Source organism: Elephas maximus, chromosome 20, assembly GCF_024166365.1.
Source record: "Elephas maximus indicus isolate mEleMax1 chromosome 20, mEleMax1 primary haplotype, whole genome shotgun sequence".
Classification (NCBI taxonomy): domain Eukaryota; kingdom Metazoa; phylum Chordata; class Mammalia; order Proboscidea; family Elephantidae; genus Elephas; species Elephas maximus.
The window spans coordinates 35221238-35237000 of record NC_064838.1 but is presented as its reverse complement, the minus strand read 5'-3'; the positions used below and the strand labels follow the sequence as shown (position 1 = coordinate 35237000).

The 15763-nt window shown below is 54.2% G+C and overlaps 1 protein-coding gene across 6 annotated transcripts in view; it reads left to right on the top strand.

Moving 5' to 3' along the window:
* ATP2B2 (ATPase plasma membrane Ca2+ transporting 2) overlaps positions 1 to 15763 on the top strand; it is a 464478-nt gene that overhangs the window by 447056 nt on the left and 1659 nt on the right. For 3 of the 6 annotated variants that reach the window (XM_049862310.1, XM_049862309.1, XM_049862308.1), the window contains 4 exons: positions 1353 to 1566; positions 3392 to 3603; positions 3724 to 3831; positions 6175 to 6357. In XM_049862310.1, the coding sequence (XP_049718267.1) occupies positions 1353 to 1566; positions 3392 to 3603; positions 3724 to 3831; positions 6175 to 6357 (717 nt within the window). Of the gene's footprint in view, positions 1 to 1352; positions 1567 to 3391; positions 3604 to 3723; positions 3832 to 6174; positions 6358 to 9102; positions 9275 to 13743; positions 13822 to 15763 lie in introns of those variants that run through there. The other 3 variants (XM_049862312.1, XM_049862311.1, XM_049862313.1) reach the window with 2 other exon arrangements.

Below are 15763 nucleotides of genomic sequence, written 5' to 3'. Positions count from 1 at the left end.
TTACAGGAGCCTGGGGAGCCACACTGAAAGAGAAGACAGAAGTTGAAAGAGCAGCTCCTTTGGGCTATTGAGCTTGCAGGGTCTGTGGGCTTCCTGGAGGAGGTGTTCCACAGGCCACAGGGCGAATAGGCTAACGCCACAGGTAGAGGGCTGAGCTGGAGAGAGCCATGTGGGAGTCATGGGAGAGAGGTGGGCACCTGAAGCTAGAGAGACAGGTGTGGAGAGGGAAGAGCAGGGGCTGAGGAGGGGGGACGTGGGAAGCACAGATTTAAAAAGAAGGGGAAGAGATGCCCCTGAAGGAGGTGGAAAAGGAACGTTCAAGAGAGGAACAAGGAGGACCAGGAGGGCATGGGGGGCCAGGAGCCAAGGGGGTAGAGTGCACAGGGGAGGCCAAACGGCGGGGAGTCAGGGAGATGAAGCTGAAGAACATCTCCCTTGATTTTGTGACAGGGAGACCTCACTGGTGACCTTGGAGAAAGGCATTTTGGGGGTGTGAGGAGGCCAGGCTGCCATGGACAAGGCATGCAGGGATGTGAGGAAGGAGGGCAACATGCAGGTTCAGCTCATTCCAGCAGTTTAGACCAACTGATATGATTGTGCATAGGACAATATGAATAGTTCGATCCTAATCTCAGCCAAAGAGAGAGGTGTGGAAGGATGCACTCCAAAATGCTGATGGCGGTAACCTTTAAGTGGTGAGATCATCAATGAGTTTTATCTTTATGTAAATGCTGTTCATTATTTGCCAAAACTTTCTACCCTGAAAATGTTTTACTTTTCAATCATAAATATACACAGTAATTTTTTAATGTAAGGTGGGCTGATAAGAGGAGAGTAGAAATTGGTGGTAGTGAAAAGGGGACAGGGTCACAGGAATTGTTTTTAGGACAGAGAGATTTGAGCCATTGATAGTTGAAGGAAAGGGGGCATTGGACAGGGGGCAGAGGGAGGCCAAGGAGACAGGACTACACTGGGGGATGAGGGGATCCTTGGCCTTAGCCATGAGGAGAGACCCATCCACGGAGGCTGGAGGGAAGGAGGAAAGATGGCGGGGATATGGCTAAATATACTGGAGGGCAGGGAGCTGGTGGTGATGGAGCCCGGAGGACCCAATTTTCTTCTTGGGAGAGAAGACGGGGCCAAGGTGGGCAGGTCTGGGCTGTTTTCCAGAGAAGGCCTCAGTGAACCTGGTCCATGGCTACTCAGGAACGCAAGGGACAGGTCAGCCAAGGGTCTGGGCCCCAGCCTGACAGACAGAGCCAGCATGAGGCCTCTAGCCATGCCCAGCACTTTGTAGCACCAGGCAGGCCGGCTCCCCTGTGACAGCCCTCTTCATGTCCTACCATCCCCAGGATTCCCCTCTGAAGGCTGTGCAGATGCTCTGGGTGAACCTCATCATGGACACGTTTGCTTCCCTGGCACTGGCCACTGAGCCACCCACCGAGACTCTGCTTCTGCGGAAGCCATACGGCCGCAACAAGCCCCTCATCTCACGCACCATGATGAAGAACATCCTGGGCCATGCTGTCTACCAGCTCACCCTCATCTTCACCCTGCTCTTTGTGGGTGAGTCTCCCACCCCATCCATACCCCTCTGTGACGAGATCACCGCCTTCTGGACCCACCATGCCCCTGACCCAATGTCTAGGTTCACAGCCACATTCCTACTTGGACCAAGGGGAAGTTGAAGCCCAGAGAGGTAAAACAACTCGCTCAAGGTCACACAGCGAGTCAGGGGCAGAGCCAGGGGCCGAGCCAGGGCCCTCTGACCCCAGGTCTGGCAGACTTCAAAGTCAGTGTTTTTCCACTAATTATAAGGGCTCCCAGCACCGAGTACACGGTTTGCAAGGCAGTATACAGGTGAGCCACAGGTATTACAGTCCCTGTAGGATCCTGAGGCTCTATGAGGGCAGTGGCCCGCCCCTCCTCTGACCCATTCCAGCACTTTATCACAGAGACGTCCTTGGAGAAGCACCCTTCGATTACATAACGTCAGCCATTTCCACAATGCACTCATTTAGGCCACCTCATGTCGATCTTATAACCACTCCATGAAGCAGGCACCTTCACCATCACCCAGCATTGTGAGGGTAGCGAGACATAGAGAGGTGAGGGGACCTGCCCAAAGGTACCCAGCGCATCTGAAAAGAGGCCGGATGTAGAGCCTGGTTCGATGGGGCTGCCTCACTTAGACATGCTCAGAGATGATCCAGGCAAAGCCTCTCCCTGGCCTCCAGTGAGGAAGCAGAGGCCCAGAGCGGGGAAGGGGCCAGCCCATGGTCACACAGCAGGTCAGGGCCAGCACAGAGTCCCCAGCCTGACTCTCATGCCTCCCTCCTGGGATAGGCACCTTCCACCTGGGCTTCCTTGAGCTGGGCTTTCAACGCCACAAGTATGTGCCCTCAGAGTCTAGAGTGCAGCTGGCGGTGCACTGTGGGTCACATTGCTTTTCCATAAATTCTGGAGGTGATATGTTGGCAGGACTACCATGAAAAGCCTGAAAGGAAGCCATGTGAATGCAAAACTAGCGGTGCAGGGCCTACAGGGTGAGTCAAGGAGAGGGGGCAGGCTCCTGCGTTACATCCTGGGCTTCCCGCTTCAGCCTACTTTCGGTGGTCTTAGATTCAGCTAGACATTCCATACCCAGAAAACCCCACCAGACCTCCCAGAACCAGGTCGCTCCACTTCACAGACAGGGGACAGGATATGCCATGGCGGGAGTCCACATAGCAGTCCAGGGGCCACACTGCCCCACAGCTCAGGTGTGGAGGATCAGGCCATGTGGGGGCCCAGAGCCAGCCTGGCCTAGAAGCCCCAAGCTCCATATAGAAACCCATGAGCTTACAGAGGTCTCAGCAAGAGACGTGTTCAGTTACAAGAACCAGCATTTGCCAGGAAGCCCAAAGCCAGGCTTCCCACCAGGCGTTCCTAGCTGACTCCCGATCTGCCCAGTCCCAATGAGTTTACCAGTCTGGCTGGCTGGCCATTGCCATCAAGTCAATTTCAACTCACAGCAACCCTAGGTCTACTCTAGACCTGCCCCATAGGGCTTCCAACGAACAGCTCATGGATTCGAACTGCTGACATTTTGGTTAGCAGCCGAGCTCTTAATCACTGTGCCACCAGGGCTCCGTTTACCAATCAGGAGTCACCTTTTATAAACAGTGCCACTTGGTAGCACACCTGGTGTTCCACCATCATCAGATTTCCACAGCACAAGTGGGAGAAAGTTACCCCAGGTCTTTCTCCCAAAAACCCTTCACCGTGCTCAGCAGCCACCCAACAGCACAGACTTCTCCACCTCATGCCCAAAGCCCACCCAGCACCTCAGTGACTCACCCAAGGAGGCCCCCAGCCTGCCCCAGCACAGTCCCGCCCTCTGGCTTGGCAGGCGAGAAGATGTTTCAGATTGACAGTGGGAGGAACGCGCCCCTGCACTCCCCGCCCTCGGAGCACTACACCATCATCTTCAACACCTTCGTCATGATGCAGCTCTTCAACGAGGTCAACGCCCGCAAGATCCATGGCGAGCGCAACGTCTTTGACGGCATCTTCCGGAACCCCATCTTCTGCACCATCGTGCTGGGCACCTTTGCCATCCAGGTAGCTGGGCCCCCCATCCTTACCAGGGCTGGGGTGGACAGTACCCTGAGAGCCCAGACCCCTGCACTGGCCCCTGACTGCCTGTCTCTCTGTCCCTCTCTGCTCGCCTTTGGCCTCCAGATAGTGATCGTGCAGTTTGGGGGAAAGCCATTCAGCTGCTCGCCGCTGCAGCTGGACCAGTGGATGTGGTGCATCTTCATCGGGCTAGGAGAGCTCGTCTGGGGCCAAGTAAGTGGCGGGTGGGTTGTAGGAGGTGCATCTTAGCAGGGGAAGGGAGAGAGCTCCAGGCTGCGAATCCAAGAGCCCCAGGGATGGGTCCCAGCTCTGCTGTGGGCTTGCTGTCTGATTTTGAGCAAGGCCTTTCTCATCTCTGGGCATCTGAGCAGTGAGGTTAGGACCAGGTCCCAGAATGGGTCATTTGGGCACCACCATTGTGATTTTCGCTTTGTATCTAGGCATCACCAATGCTGTTATTTACTTGCTATTTCCTTTCAATCACATCAGCTTTTTTTAATTTAAATTTATTTCGGAAGGCAACTTAGTATTATTAATATGATTGGAAGATCAATATCACTTACAAATAAAGCAAAAAAACAAACCCAGTGCCGTTGAGTCGATTCCGACTCATAGTGACCCTACAGGACAGGGTAGAACTGTCCCATAGAGTTTCCAAGGAGCGCCTGGCGGATTCAAACTGCCAACCCTTGGGTTAGCAGACGCAGTACTTAACCACTACACCACCAGGGTTTCCCACTTACAAATAGAAGCTAACAAAAAGATAAATATAATGAGAATGCTGTTACCAAGTTTTAGAGGGACACCAGTGCCTGCCAAGGCTCCAAGCATGAAGCCCGCTTTTTGTTACAATTCTGGGTTAGTCAGTGGTGTGAAGGTGTGAAGGACCTGCTCACACTGAATGGAGACTCTCCTCTTGGCCCTGTCAGATGGCTTAAATGGGACACAGAGGGACTAATCTCTGCCGCATTTCGGTGCTATTTAAGGCTGTGTCTGTTGCCATCTAGAAGTCCCAGAGTGGTGCAAATGGTTAAAGGCTCAACTACTAACTAAAAGGTTGCCAGTTGGAATCTACCCAGATGTGGCTCGGAAGGAAGGCCTGGCGGTCTGCTTCCCAAAGGTCACAGTCATTGCACATGCTGTGGAGCAGCTCTACCCTGCACATGTAAGGCCCCATGAATCAGAATCAACCTGACAGCAGCTGGTTTGTTGTTTTTGTTTTTTGCCTTTTGGTAGCCATCTGAGATTCTCTCAGGCTCTGGGGAACACTGGGCTACGTGTTCTCCAGAGGCCCTTCCAGCTTTGATCCCAAAACATTTACCACCAACTTTTGCCAAAGTTCCAGACACCCCCCGACCCCAAATTCCACCTCTGACAGCTTGCAGCTACAGGCACCTGCCCCAGGAAGTGGCGCTCATGAGAAGGGCCCGGATCTTCACCCTGAGTCAAGGCGCTTCTTCCCCAAGGTGCTCCATCAGTGGGGCACTGAGGACCCCAGCATGCCTGAGACAGTGCTTGGGCCTTCCGCCTGTTCCCAGGCAAGAATGAGAAGCTACAAGGGCAAAAACTAACTAGAATAAAAAGAAATTTTAATTTCACTCAAAAGGACCTTCTTTAAACTTCAGAACTTCTCTGGAGAGCTGATAAACTAGATTGGACATATAACCCCCTTGTCTGGGCACCCTCGGGCCAGGCCATCTTTACCCTACTGGCATTCAGAGTGGTAGCAGACAGCCCATGCCCTCATGGAGCACTCAGTGACTGGGGGAGCCAGGCTCAGAATGACCAAGGGCAATGCCAGTGGACAATGCAGACCCTAACCTCCTAGCAACCCCAGAGGCTGGAGTGTTCAGAAGCCCCTCGCCTGTCCTTCTAGGAGATGGAAGGGGACTGACATCTGCCACCTCAGCTTCCCTACAGGGCCAGCCTCTCAGGTCTCGTCTCCGTCGGCAAGCCCTTTGGGGAACAGTAAGGATGAAGGCATATTTCCCCAGAGCAAATCCAAGGTCCCACAGGATTGGCTTCCACCAGGACCAGTGGCCTCCAGAGGGAGGCCCTGTGACACCTAGGAATGAGCCCAGGAGACCTGAGGGCCTGCTGTGGGATAGGCTCCCTGCACAGCAACTCAGACACCCCATCTGACTCCATCCTCACAGCTTTACAGATAGGGAACCAAAGCTCAAAGGGGTTAGAGGACTCGCCCAAGGTTACACAACCAGTAAGGTCTAGAGTATTCAACACCACATCTGTCCAACTCCTAAAATGCAAGATTTTCCACTATGTCCCCGTAATTCTGGATGAGTGAGGGAGTGAGTTTGTGAAATCACTGAGTGAGTGAATTAAAGAGCGAATTAATAGAGATTTTAAAAAAAAAGGTGGCGCTAAGGAATGAGTACAAGAGTTAAGGAGTGAACTGAACAAGCGTGTAGATGGGTCATAAGAGAAGGGAGAAAGGGAGAGGAAGGAGGGCAGGGATAAACTAAGTGAGACAGCAGGGTGAGGAGAAGGTTGGCTGCAGGGATACCTTCCCCAGCCTGACCCCTGGGTCCCTTCCAGGTCATCGCCACCATCCCAACCAGCAGGCTCAAGTTCCTCAAGGAGGCAGGAAGGCTGACACAGAAAGAGGAGATCCCCGAGGAGGAGCTGAACGAGGACGTGGAGGAGATAGACCACGCAGAGAGAGAGCTGCGGCGGGGCCAGATCCTGTGGTTCCGAGGCCTGAATCGGATCCAAACGCAGGTACAGGAGCCTCTCAGGGCCAGGCCACATCCGAGGGGCAGGGGGTGGGGGTGGAGATGAGGCAGCCTCTGTGTCACCCCCAGGGCCCAGCTCTGGCGCTGAGGGAGGGTGGCTGCCAAGCACACAAACCACCAGGCCACAGAGAGCCTGACTTCACTGGCCACGCAGCTCTAGAGAGGGATGTGCCGCAGGCCAGCACCCAGGCACCAAGGGGCCCTCACAATCTCGACAACCATTTTATTCACCCATGCTCCTCACACACTCAAGCAGTTCCCCTCAGGCAAGGGGTCAGAGGCAGTGTCACACCCACTAAGGGTTTGGAGGGGCTACTCTAAGATGGCAGAGGGCGTACAGGGAGTCTAAGGACTAAGGGAAGGCTCTGTGAGTGCTGCTGGGGGACGTGGACCAGGACAGTGTAAGGCTGCAGGCAGGTGGCCAAAACACAGCCTCAGGCCAGAGTCGGCCCCACATACTCCCAGGGCACAGGGGCAGCCCTGTGAGCAATGGTGCTTCTGCATGGGCACTGGCGGAACAGGCTCTGGGACACACACACCACCACATGCCCTGGGACACACACACAGACAGGCCACATACTCTGGGACACACACACACCACCACACACACTGGCACACACACACACAGAGGCCACGTGCTCTGGGACACACACAGACAGGCCACATGCTCTGGGACACACACAGACAGGCCACATGCTCTGGGACACACACACTGGCACACACACAGACAGGCAACATGCTCTGGGACACACACACAGGCCACACGCCCTAGGACACACACACACACACAGGCCACAAGCTCTGGGACACACACACACATAGGCTGTATGTTCTGGGACACACACACACATAGGCTGCATGCTCTGGGACACACATAGGCCACCTGCTATGAGACACATACATGCACACAGGCCACACACTCTGGGACACATACATGCACACAGGCCACATACTCTGGGACACACACACAGGCCACACACTCTGGGACACACACACACAGGCCACATACTCTGGGACACACACACACACAGGCCACACACACTGGGACACACACACAGGCCACAAGCACTGGCACACACACAAGCCACATGCTCTGGGACACACACCAACAGGCCACAAGCACTGGCACACACACAAGCCACATGCTCTGGGACACACACCAACAGGCCACATGGTATGGGACACACATACGCAAGCCACCCACTCTGGGACACACACACACAGGCCACATCTCTGGGACACACACAGGCCACGTGGTATGGGACACACACAGACAGGCCACATCTCTGGGACACACACAGACAGGCCACAGGCTCTCACATGTGCCTCTTACGCCCAATTGACAGCGTGCTTCCACAGCTGTGAGATAAGGGGCAGAAGGGACTAGGAAACTCAGAGAAGGCTGGTCTCTTACCCAGGCCCACCCAGGAGAGACAGAGCTGGGAACTTCATACCCAGCCCTACCCCCATCACGCTCTGGGGCACCCATTTGGGCCAGGATGGAGGCAGGGGAAATAACAGAGCAGGCCCCTGTTTGAGGGCTCCAACCTGCATCCTGGTTCTTTGGTTCCCCCTTGGGGACACCCCTGGCCCTCGTCTTTAGGGTGGTGGGTAAGCCTAGCAGCAGCGTGTCTTCTGCCTCTTGGGCCCCTTCATATTCCTGGTCTTTATGGCCATGCCAGCCCCTCCTCACAGGCCTCCCCAGGGTCTGTCCACCAGAAGGCACAGGGGGAGGGGCAGAGGGCACGGGGCTGTCCTAGCTGCTCGGTCTCTGACAGGAGCTGGCCACAGCGCCAGCCTGGGCCCTGCCTGTCTCCAGGCTGGGCCTAGCCATTCACGTCCACCCAGCAAAACAGTGTTATCACCTGTGCTGCTTCACACTCCACAGTGCCGGTCCCAAACATAGCGCATTTACCTTCACAGCCCCGAGAGGTAGGTGTGACTCCCCCAGGCTTAGAGGTACCTGAGTTCAGGAGATGAGCCTCTCTGCCAAGCTGTCACGGCTGGGAGGTGGAGGCAGGTTTCAGACACAGAGCTGCCCGACCCAGGCTGGCTCTGCTTTCCCCTGACAAGACCCCAGCAGCCCGCCTCCCGCAGGGCAGCTCTGAGTGCTGCCGCCAACCCCGCGGCCATGGCCATCAAGGGTCTCCAGATTTCAGGAGGACCAGGCTGTCATTTCCTGACCAGGCATGGGCCCCTATCTAGCCTGGATCTTTCTGAACACTAACACATGCCACTTACAGATAACGCTGCCAGGTAGGTGGCACTGCCCCTTTATAAGGACCAGAAGCTGAACTCAGAGAGATGCTTTTTCCAAGGTTACCTATCTACTAGGTGATCTGGCCCAAGCTCTGTCCACTCCAGAGCCCTCCCAACCCCATTCCGCTCTGCTCCGCATGGCCCGAGGGAGGCTGAGCTCCCCGTTCTGGCCTCCAGACACTATGTTTGATGGCCCCCACGCCCAGGCCCAGCCCACTGGTCCCTGACCACTAATGCAGAAAAGAGGCCAGGCCCCCTCATCCTCCCTGGGACCCTGGGGCCTACAGAGGGGCCTGGAGCTGAGCAAATGTCTTTCAGAGCCTTGGAGTGTGTCTGGTACTTTTTTTTTAATTTAAGTGACGTTGTCGTTGTCACCGTGGCTGCGGCTGTTCTCGTGACGTTGCGCCTGTCAGTTGTGTAGCTGTTGTGTTCGTTCTTTTCGCAACTTGTCTCGTTCTCTCCTCCGTTGCAGATTGAAGTAGTCAATACTTTCAAGAGCGGGGCCTCCTTTCAGGGGGCCCTCCGGAGACAGTCCTCCGTCACCAGCCAGAGCCAGGACGTAGCCAATCTCTCTAGCCCTAGTCGCGTGTCGTTGTCCAATGCTCTTTCCTCTCCGACCAGCCTTCCTCCTGCTGCAGCTGGGCGTGAGTGTGACTCCTTCCCGCCACCGGTGCCACAGACGCCAGCTCCTGGGCGGGCAGGCGGGCAGGGGCAGGGGCACCAAAGGACATGGGGGGCAGCTAGCCATTGGCAGGTGCAGGGGCTGAGGGATCACAGCCATTAAGGAGGATCATGGTCAGATCGTAGCAAGTCAGAGGGGCGGTCAGTCAGGGGGCAGAGTCAGTCTGGGGTCAGGGCCAATGCAGGGGTCCAAGTCAGGGGTCACAACCAATCAGGGGGTAGGAGGGTCACAAATGGTCAAAAGTAAAAGGATCACCTTCAGTCAAGGGGGCTGCAGTGACCAAATGGTCCTGATCTTTCTCAGGGTCGTGCAGTCAAGGGGGCATCAGGTGGGCAGAGCATCCCAATTGGTACAGGGTCATATATTTCACCAGGAAATGCATAGCCAGCGAAGGTCAGAATTGGCCAAGAGGTCACAGCCTTGCAGTCAAAGTCAGGCAAAGGGTTACAGGTGGTCAAGAGGTAAAAGTCCCTCAGGGGATCACAGTCAGTCACAGTGGGGATCCAACTAGGAGAGGGATGATGACATTCAGGGTTTCCCAGCTGTCCAGGGAGCATTGATCAGTGATGGGGGTCACAGCCAAGGAAGATAGTTGAGCAAAAAGACCACTGTAGGTCAGAGGTCACAGTCAGTCAGGGGTCCCAGGCCACCAAGGAGATAATATAGCCTGGAGGCTCCACCCCAGCAGTTCAGCACCCACTGCCCTTTCCCACTGTTCCTCCCTTTGCACGTCATACGGCATTGGCCGCCTTATAAACACCTCTCCTTGCAGTGGGGTGTCCCCCCTCCTGGAGGGGACAAAGCTCCTGACCCATTCAGCCGAGCCTCAGGGTAGACAACAGTGGGCCACCCGTCTACATCTTGACTGGGTGCTGGCAGCCCTGAGGGAGCTGGTCTCACCCTCAGCCTCCTGCCCTTCCTTATCTGAAGGCTAGCCTAGCACTCGGACCCCCTCTTCATCTCCCTCCTACTGAGCTCATCTCTACACGCCACCACTTCTGACCTGGGTCTCTCATCTCTGGCTTTATTGAGATCTTTCCTGAGCGTCTCCATGGCTTCACGCCCCAGAAGGAAGAAGTCTCCATTTACCACCTGTCTCACCTACCTTGTTGTCAGTTAAACTAGTTGCCATCGAGTCGATTCCAACTCATGGGAGCCCATGTGTGTCAGACTAGAACTGTGCTCTATAGGATTTTCAATGGCTGATTTTTTGGAAGTAGATAGCCAGGCCTTTCTTCCAAGGTGCTTCCAGGTAGACTCAAACTTCCAACCTTTTGGTTAGCAGCCGAGCGTGTAAACCATTTTCACCACCCAGGAACTCCTAGCTCCAATCAGGTCCTACCAAACTGCAAGGGAGACCCCTACTTCTGGTCTTCTCAGATTGACACAATGTTGTTGCACTTAGCCCAGCCCTCAGGGCTTCTATGATGAGAAATAGGCTCCAGATGTCATATCTTGAAACGTTATAGTGTATAGAACACACACAACACACACCCCCTGCTACTGAGCAGGAAAGCACTCATATTCAGGTGGTAATGCTTCCATCTTAGGCCCTCTAGCAGGAGGCACAAGCCACAAAGAGCCATTGGTGGCATATGCTCAGGCCCCAGACCTTCCTGGGGAGGCAATCCTGCCAGGTATGCAGATGACAAGAAGGATGCAGAGATCGGGAGAAAGCCCCTCAAATTTCATTCATTAGCACAAAAGCACAATGACAGGGAGGCTGGACTAAAAAAAAAAAAATTTTACAAGCCACAAAGAGCCATTGGTGGCATATGCTCAGGCCCCAGACCTTCCTGGGGAGGCAATCCTGCCAGGTATGCAGATGACAAGAAGGATGCAGAGATGGGGAGAAAGCCCCTCAAATTTCATTCATTAGCACAAAAGCACAATGACAGGGAGGCTGGACTAGCCAAGGTGAAATGGAGGTGCATTTGAGTAGATGGCGTCTGGGTCATGTTTCCATGAGGCTCTGTCATGGGAGATCACTGCCAGGCTTTCTCAGGGCAGAAGAGCATTGGTCCTCTCCTACTTCCCCTTCAGACTAGAAAGCCCTGACCTTGGAGGGCAGCCTTCACCCAGCTGACCCTGCATCAGCTCAGCTCTGGCCAGGCTCAGTGCCCCACCTGTGTTGAAGTGCAATGAGCACAGTGTCTGGGCATGAGATCCCCCAGGGGTTGCATTTCCATGGATTTCTGCCACCCCGGCCCAGTAGTCCTGCATCCCTCTGGCTGGGTCCGACCACGAGGAGTCTGGCTGCTGGGTGGAGCTCAGCTCTTGGCCCAGCCCATTCCAGCCTCCTTCTTTAATGTGGACCTTCGCACTGGCCATGACAAAGCCCAGCCAATGTCCCCGGGCACCCACGCAGCCTTTGAAAGCCTTCCCTTGGCTTAACCCCCTCCCCCACCCCATCTTAACTTTTGCAATCTAGAACAAAGAGCTCAGTCACCTTGAACCTTTGCTGTTTCATTCTCACCTTTTGTTTTGGGTCATTTATAAAAACATTCAATAAGGCCAGTGCTAGGACAGTTATTTCTCAACACTTCTCCCTTCAGAGAAACGTCCCTTTATCCACTTCCTATCTCTAAGTCACTCTCCTCCAGGTCAGATGAATTTCTTTTATCCCACAGTCACCCCAACTCTGGAACAACCTTTGAAATGGTGCCTAGGCAAAGGCTTTACAAAAGCTGACTTAGTCCTTGCCCACAACCCTTCATTCTCAGGTGACCCCTCATCCAGCCACCATCTTGCCTTTCCCCCTACATATCACAATCCCTTAAGAATTTCCCATTCCTCCCCTCTTATTATATAAGCCAGCCTGTACTTCCGGGTTCCTCTGGGACCCTGCTTAGGAATATGGTCTCAGAGAGAGCTTGACCATCCTCCTGCTCAAGGGCACTGGTTCCCAAAGAGGATCACAACCTCTGTGGTTTCAACATGCACATTTTGGTCAACACAGTCACAATGTGAACTCTAAATAAGTATCCCCCCGGTTCCTCCTTTGTTTGAATAGTTCCTCTGACAATGTTAACCCCTCTAGTCCCCAAGGAGCCAGACAGGGTCCCTTCAGAAGCCAAAATGGCACAAGGAAGGTAGGAAGGAGGATGCCTGGTGAGAGAAGGGGCCCCAAGAGGAGTGGAATGGAGAGGTGGGCTACCCGCTGGCCTCTTCTGAGCAGGATCTTATGCCTGGGGACTCTCCAGCAGAGGAGGGTGGCCCTGTGCATGTCAGAGCCAAACCAAAAACCCTGTCCCGTCCATTAGCACTAAGATATCAAGAGCTGAACACAAAGCCTGAGACAGGGCGGTGTGTGCTTGAAGCTGATTATGACTCATGATAGGTGGGGTGAGGAAACTCCCCAACCACTTCAGGCAGCCCTCGGCCAACCCCACCCTGAGAGGGAGAGGATCCAGGCAGATAGAGTCATGTCATAGACAGGACAGTCCCATCAGACTGGCTCCCAGAATGTTCAGAAGAGAACTCTAGTCCACTCTCAGCTTTTCTCCTCTGACTTACTCAAAAACGAGTTTATTCCCCCCCTCCCAGGAATTTGGTGGCACACCCCTAATGCCTTATATTTGAGCCTCACTAAAAGTTTTCCAAAGCAGCTCCCCACACCCTTTCATTCACGTATGTCTCACAACCAAAATATGAGGAGGGTAGGCTCTATCAATGTATCCGTTTAAGAGAGAAAGACACTGAGGCTCAGAGAAGAAAACTGACTTGGCCAATATCACGCAGCAAATGACCAGCAGGAGATCGAACACCTAAGTCCCCCATTTTCCCACCATCCACACTGCTTCCCAGACACGCTCACAGACCTTGTGCCCACAGAGGTTGGATTTCCATTCAGGAGCCAGTGCCCACGCCCACAGCCTCATGCCTGTGAGAACAGCCAGTCCTCCCCGGTTTAGAAGGCCAGGGAAGCTGCTCTCTACCTGGCAGGGACTGCGGTAAAGGAAACCTTCCTGCTGGGGACCAAGGATGATATTAGTATTCAGCTCTTTGATTCAAGGCCACGCCACACAGCCCCTTTCTTATTCCCCTCAAATGCCTAACTCGTCTTAAACCATCTTTGTATTTAGCAAGTCTGTAGCATGCCCAGTGTTCACCAGTGCAAGTCCTGCTCCTTTGAACCAGTTAAGCCACGAGCATCCTAGCCCAGGGCCCGGCCACTTTTCTAGATGCCGTAACCTGCTAGATAGGGCATCTCCTGCCCCCACTTTCCTTCAGATCCCTGGTTCTAAGCACAGTGTGGGCAAGGAATTGGCATCTCTTAGGGGGAGAAAAGAAGAAGGAAAGGCTGGACCCCTCGTTAGCATTTTGACAACGAATTTAGTGCAGTCTTGGGTTGGCGAGAAAATGGCTTGCTTCTGGGGGGGATCCTAGAGCTCTCCGCTGTCTGAATATTCCATGTGTTTGTTTCCCTAGAGGGCTAGAGAACCCTGGACACAGAGTTCAGCAAGAGAGAGTGAAATTAAAAGAGGTTGTGAGTCTTTAACCTTGAGCCTGAAATGAATGTGAATCAATCCCAGACTCTTGGCTTCCTTGAAGCCGGGTAAACATTCGAGTATGTCGAACCCATCCCAGACCGGGGCCGCTGCGATTCCTCAGAGCCCTCCAACAACGGGCACGGGTCCCCTGCTCCGTGTGCCAATGAAACCAAAAAAGTCTGAAATCCCACCAGCGGGGTACCTTCCTCTCTTTCCCTTCACCCTCCTCCCCAGATGCGACTTATGCCCCAGAATCTGAGTTTTAGGGTAGGCAGGGAGGGGAGATGGAAGAGCTTTTTTCTTCCCATCCTTTTTTCCATTTCAGCCGCGGAGAGAACCGAAGTGGAGACTTGAGATGGCGGTGGCGGGGTGTCCCGAAAAGTCTTGTCCCCACAGTCTTGTCCAGAGCAGTCCATTCTTTCTGTTGTCTCCATGCGAGGGGGAGGGTGGAGGGGCCTTACATCTCATTGTGTGTTGTCCCCTTTCCATTGTCAGTCACATGACAGGGTCCTGCCACCATTCCCTCCCCCCACCGCCAGGTGCTCCAGCTGGCATCTTATTGAAAGTCAGCCTCAGAACACCCTGAGCACTAGACTGGGCAGCTAGAGTGAGAATTCTTATTCCCATTTTACCAAGAAGAAAGCTGAGGCTTGCAATGCCTCCCCCTCCCCCCCCCCCAACTTAGGAATGTAACGCCCCATTTATCAGGAGATCAGAATGCTGATAATCCCTACAAAGCCACAAATAGGCAAGCCAGGGGGAAGGAATCTCAGAGCAGACAGATGGGCTGTCACCTAGCCGGCTGGCTGGCTAGGGCTTGGCACCTCTTGACTCTTAGAGCACACGTCCACCACACGGGCTCCCTGGCTTCCTAGCCCACGACACATAAGAAAGGAAAAGGAAAGAGATGCTTTTTTAGAAGACAAGAAGTCAGCACTACTAAGTGATGGCTGATGGCAAAGGAGAAAAAACTAAAAGACAGTTGCAAAACTGTGGGTCTTACACAAGACCACCAAGGAGTATTAGCAAACTTGAAGTCCAAGTCGGCTCTGTGTGCTCTAAAGTCGAAGGCAGAAGAGCTTATGATGGGCTTTAGAAAGACTCCCTCTGAATCCATAAAAGAAGCCCTGAGCTCTGACATTTGAAGTCATCAACCACAGTCATCTAGGAAAGTCACTTCCATGGGCCAAGGCTTTCCCCACCAGTGCTCCACAGATGAACACTCCAGGGTTTAGCTGAGAGCGACACAAATCCTGGGACTGCCAGGGCCTCCCCAAACCTGTCTTGTCAGTCTCTGCCTCCCCCATGTCCCCGGGGTGTGGGGGCCGCTGTTCTGCAGGGAAGATGGCCATACAGCACAGGGCCTCCGTCAGGCTGCATGCAGCTCAGAGTGGGCTGGAAAGAGAGAAGGAGGTGCCTTTGTCCAGAGTCCCTTCAGCCCCTTGAGATGACAGGCACAGCTCCCCCTCCTGGAAGTCCGGAGAAGGGACCCCTCTTTGCACCCGGTGAGGTAGGACAGGGGACAACCAGAGAGGCAGTGTGGCCTGCCCATGGTCCTGGCACCAAACTCAAGTCTCCCACTAGCTAGAGGACTGGCATCCAAGCTCCCCCTATGCTTCAGGAAAGAGAGCTGAGGCCCAGGACGCAGGGTTCATGACTGAAACCCAGAAAATGAATGCACTTGCTGCTTTCTGGCTCAGCTCCACATCCCCCAGAACCCCACCTGAGGCTGGGTTTGCCCGTTTGATTCTGGCCCCATTTTTTCGTTTTGTGCTTTCAAAGCACAAACAGGGCTTTGAGTCTATACTCGAGTGTTTACCTCCTCAATGCATGAAGGAAAGAAACGTTGGGTACAAACGACCTCCGTTCACATTGTCCAGGCTTCCAAGTGTAGCCACGTGCCCGTTTGTGTGTGCCGTGTGGTTCCTGCCCCCACCCATGGCATGCTCCCCGCCCCG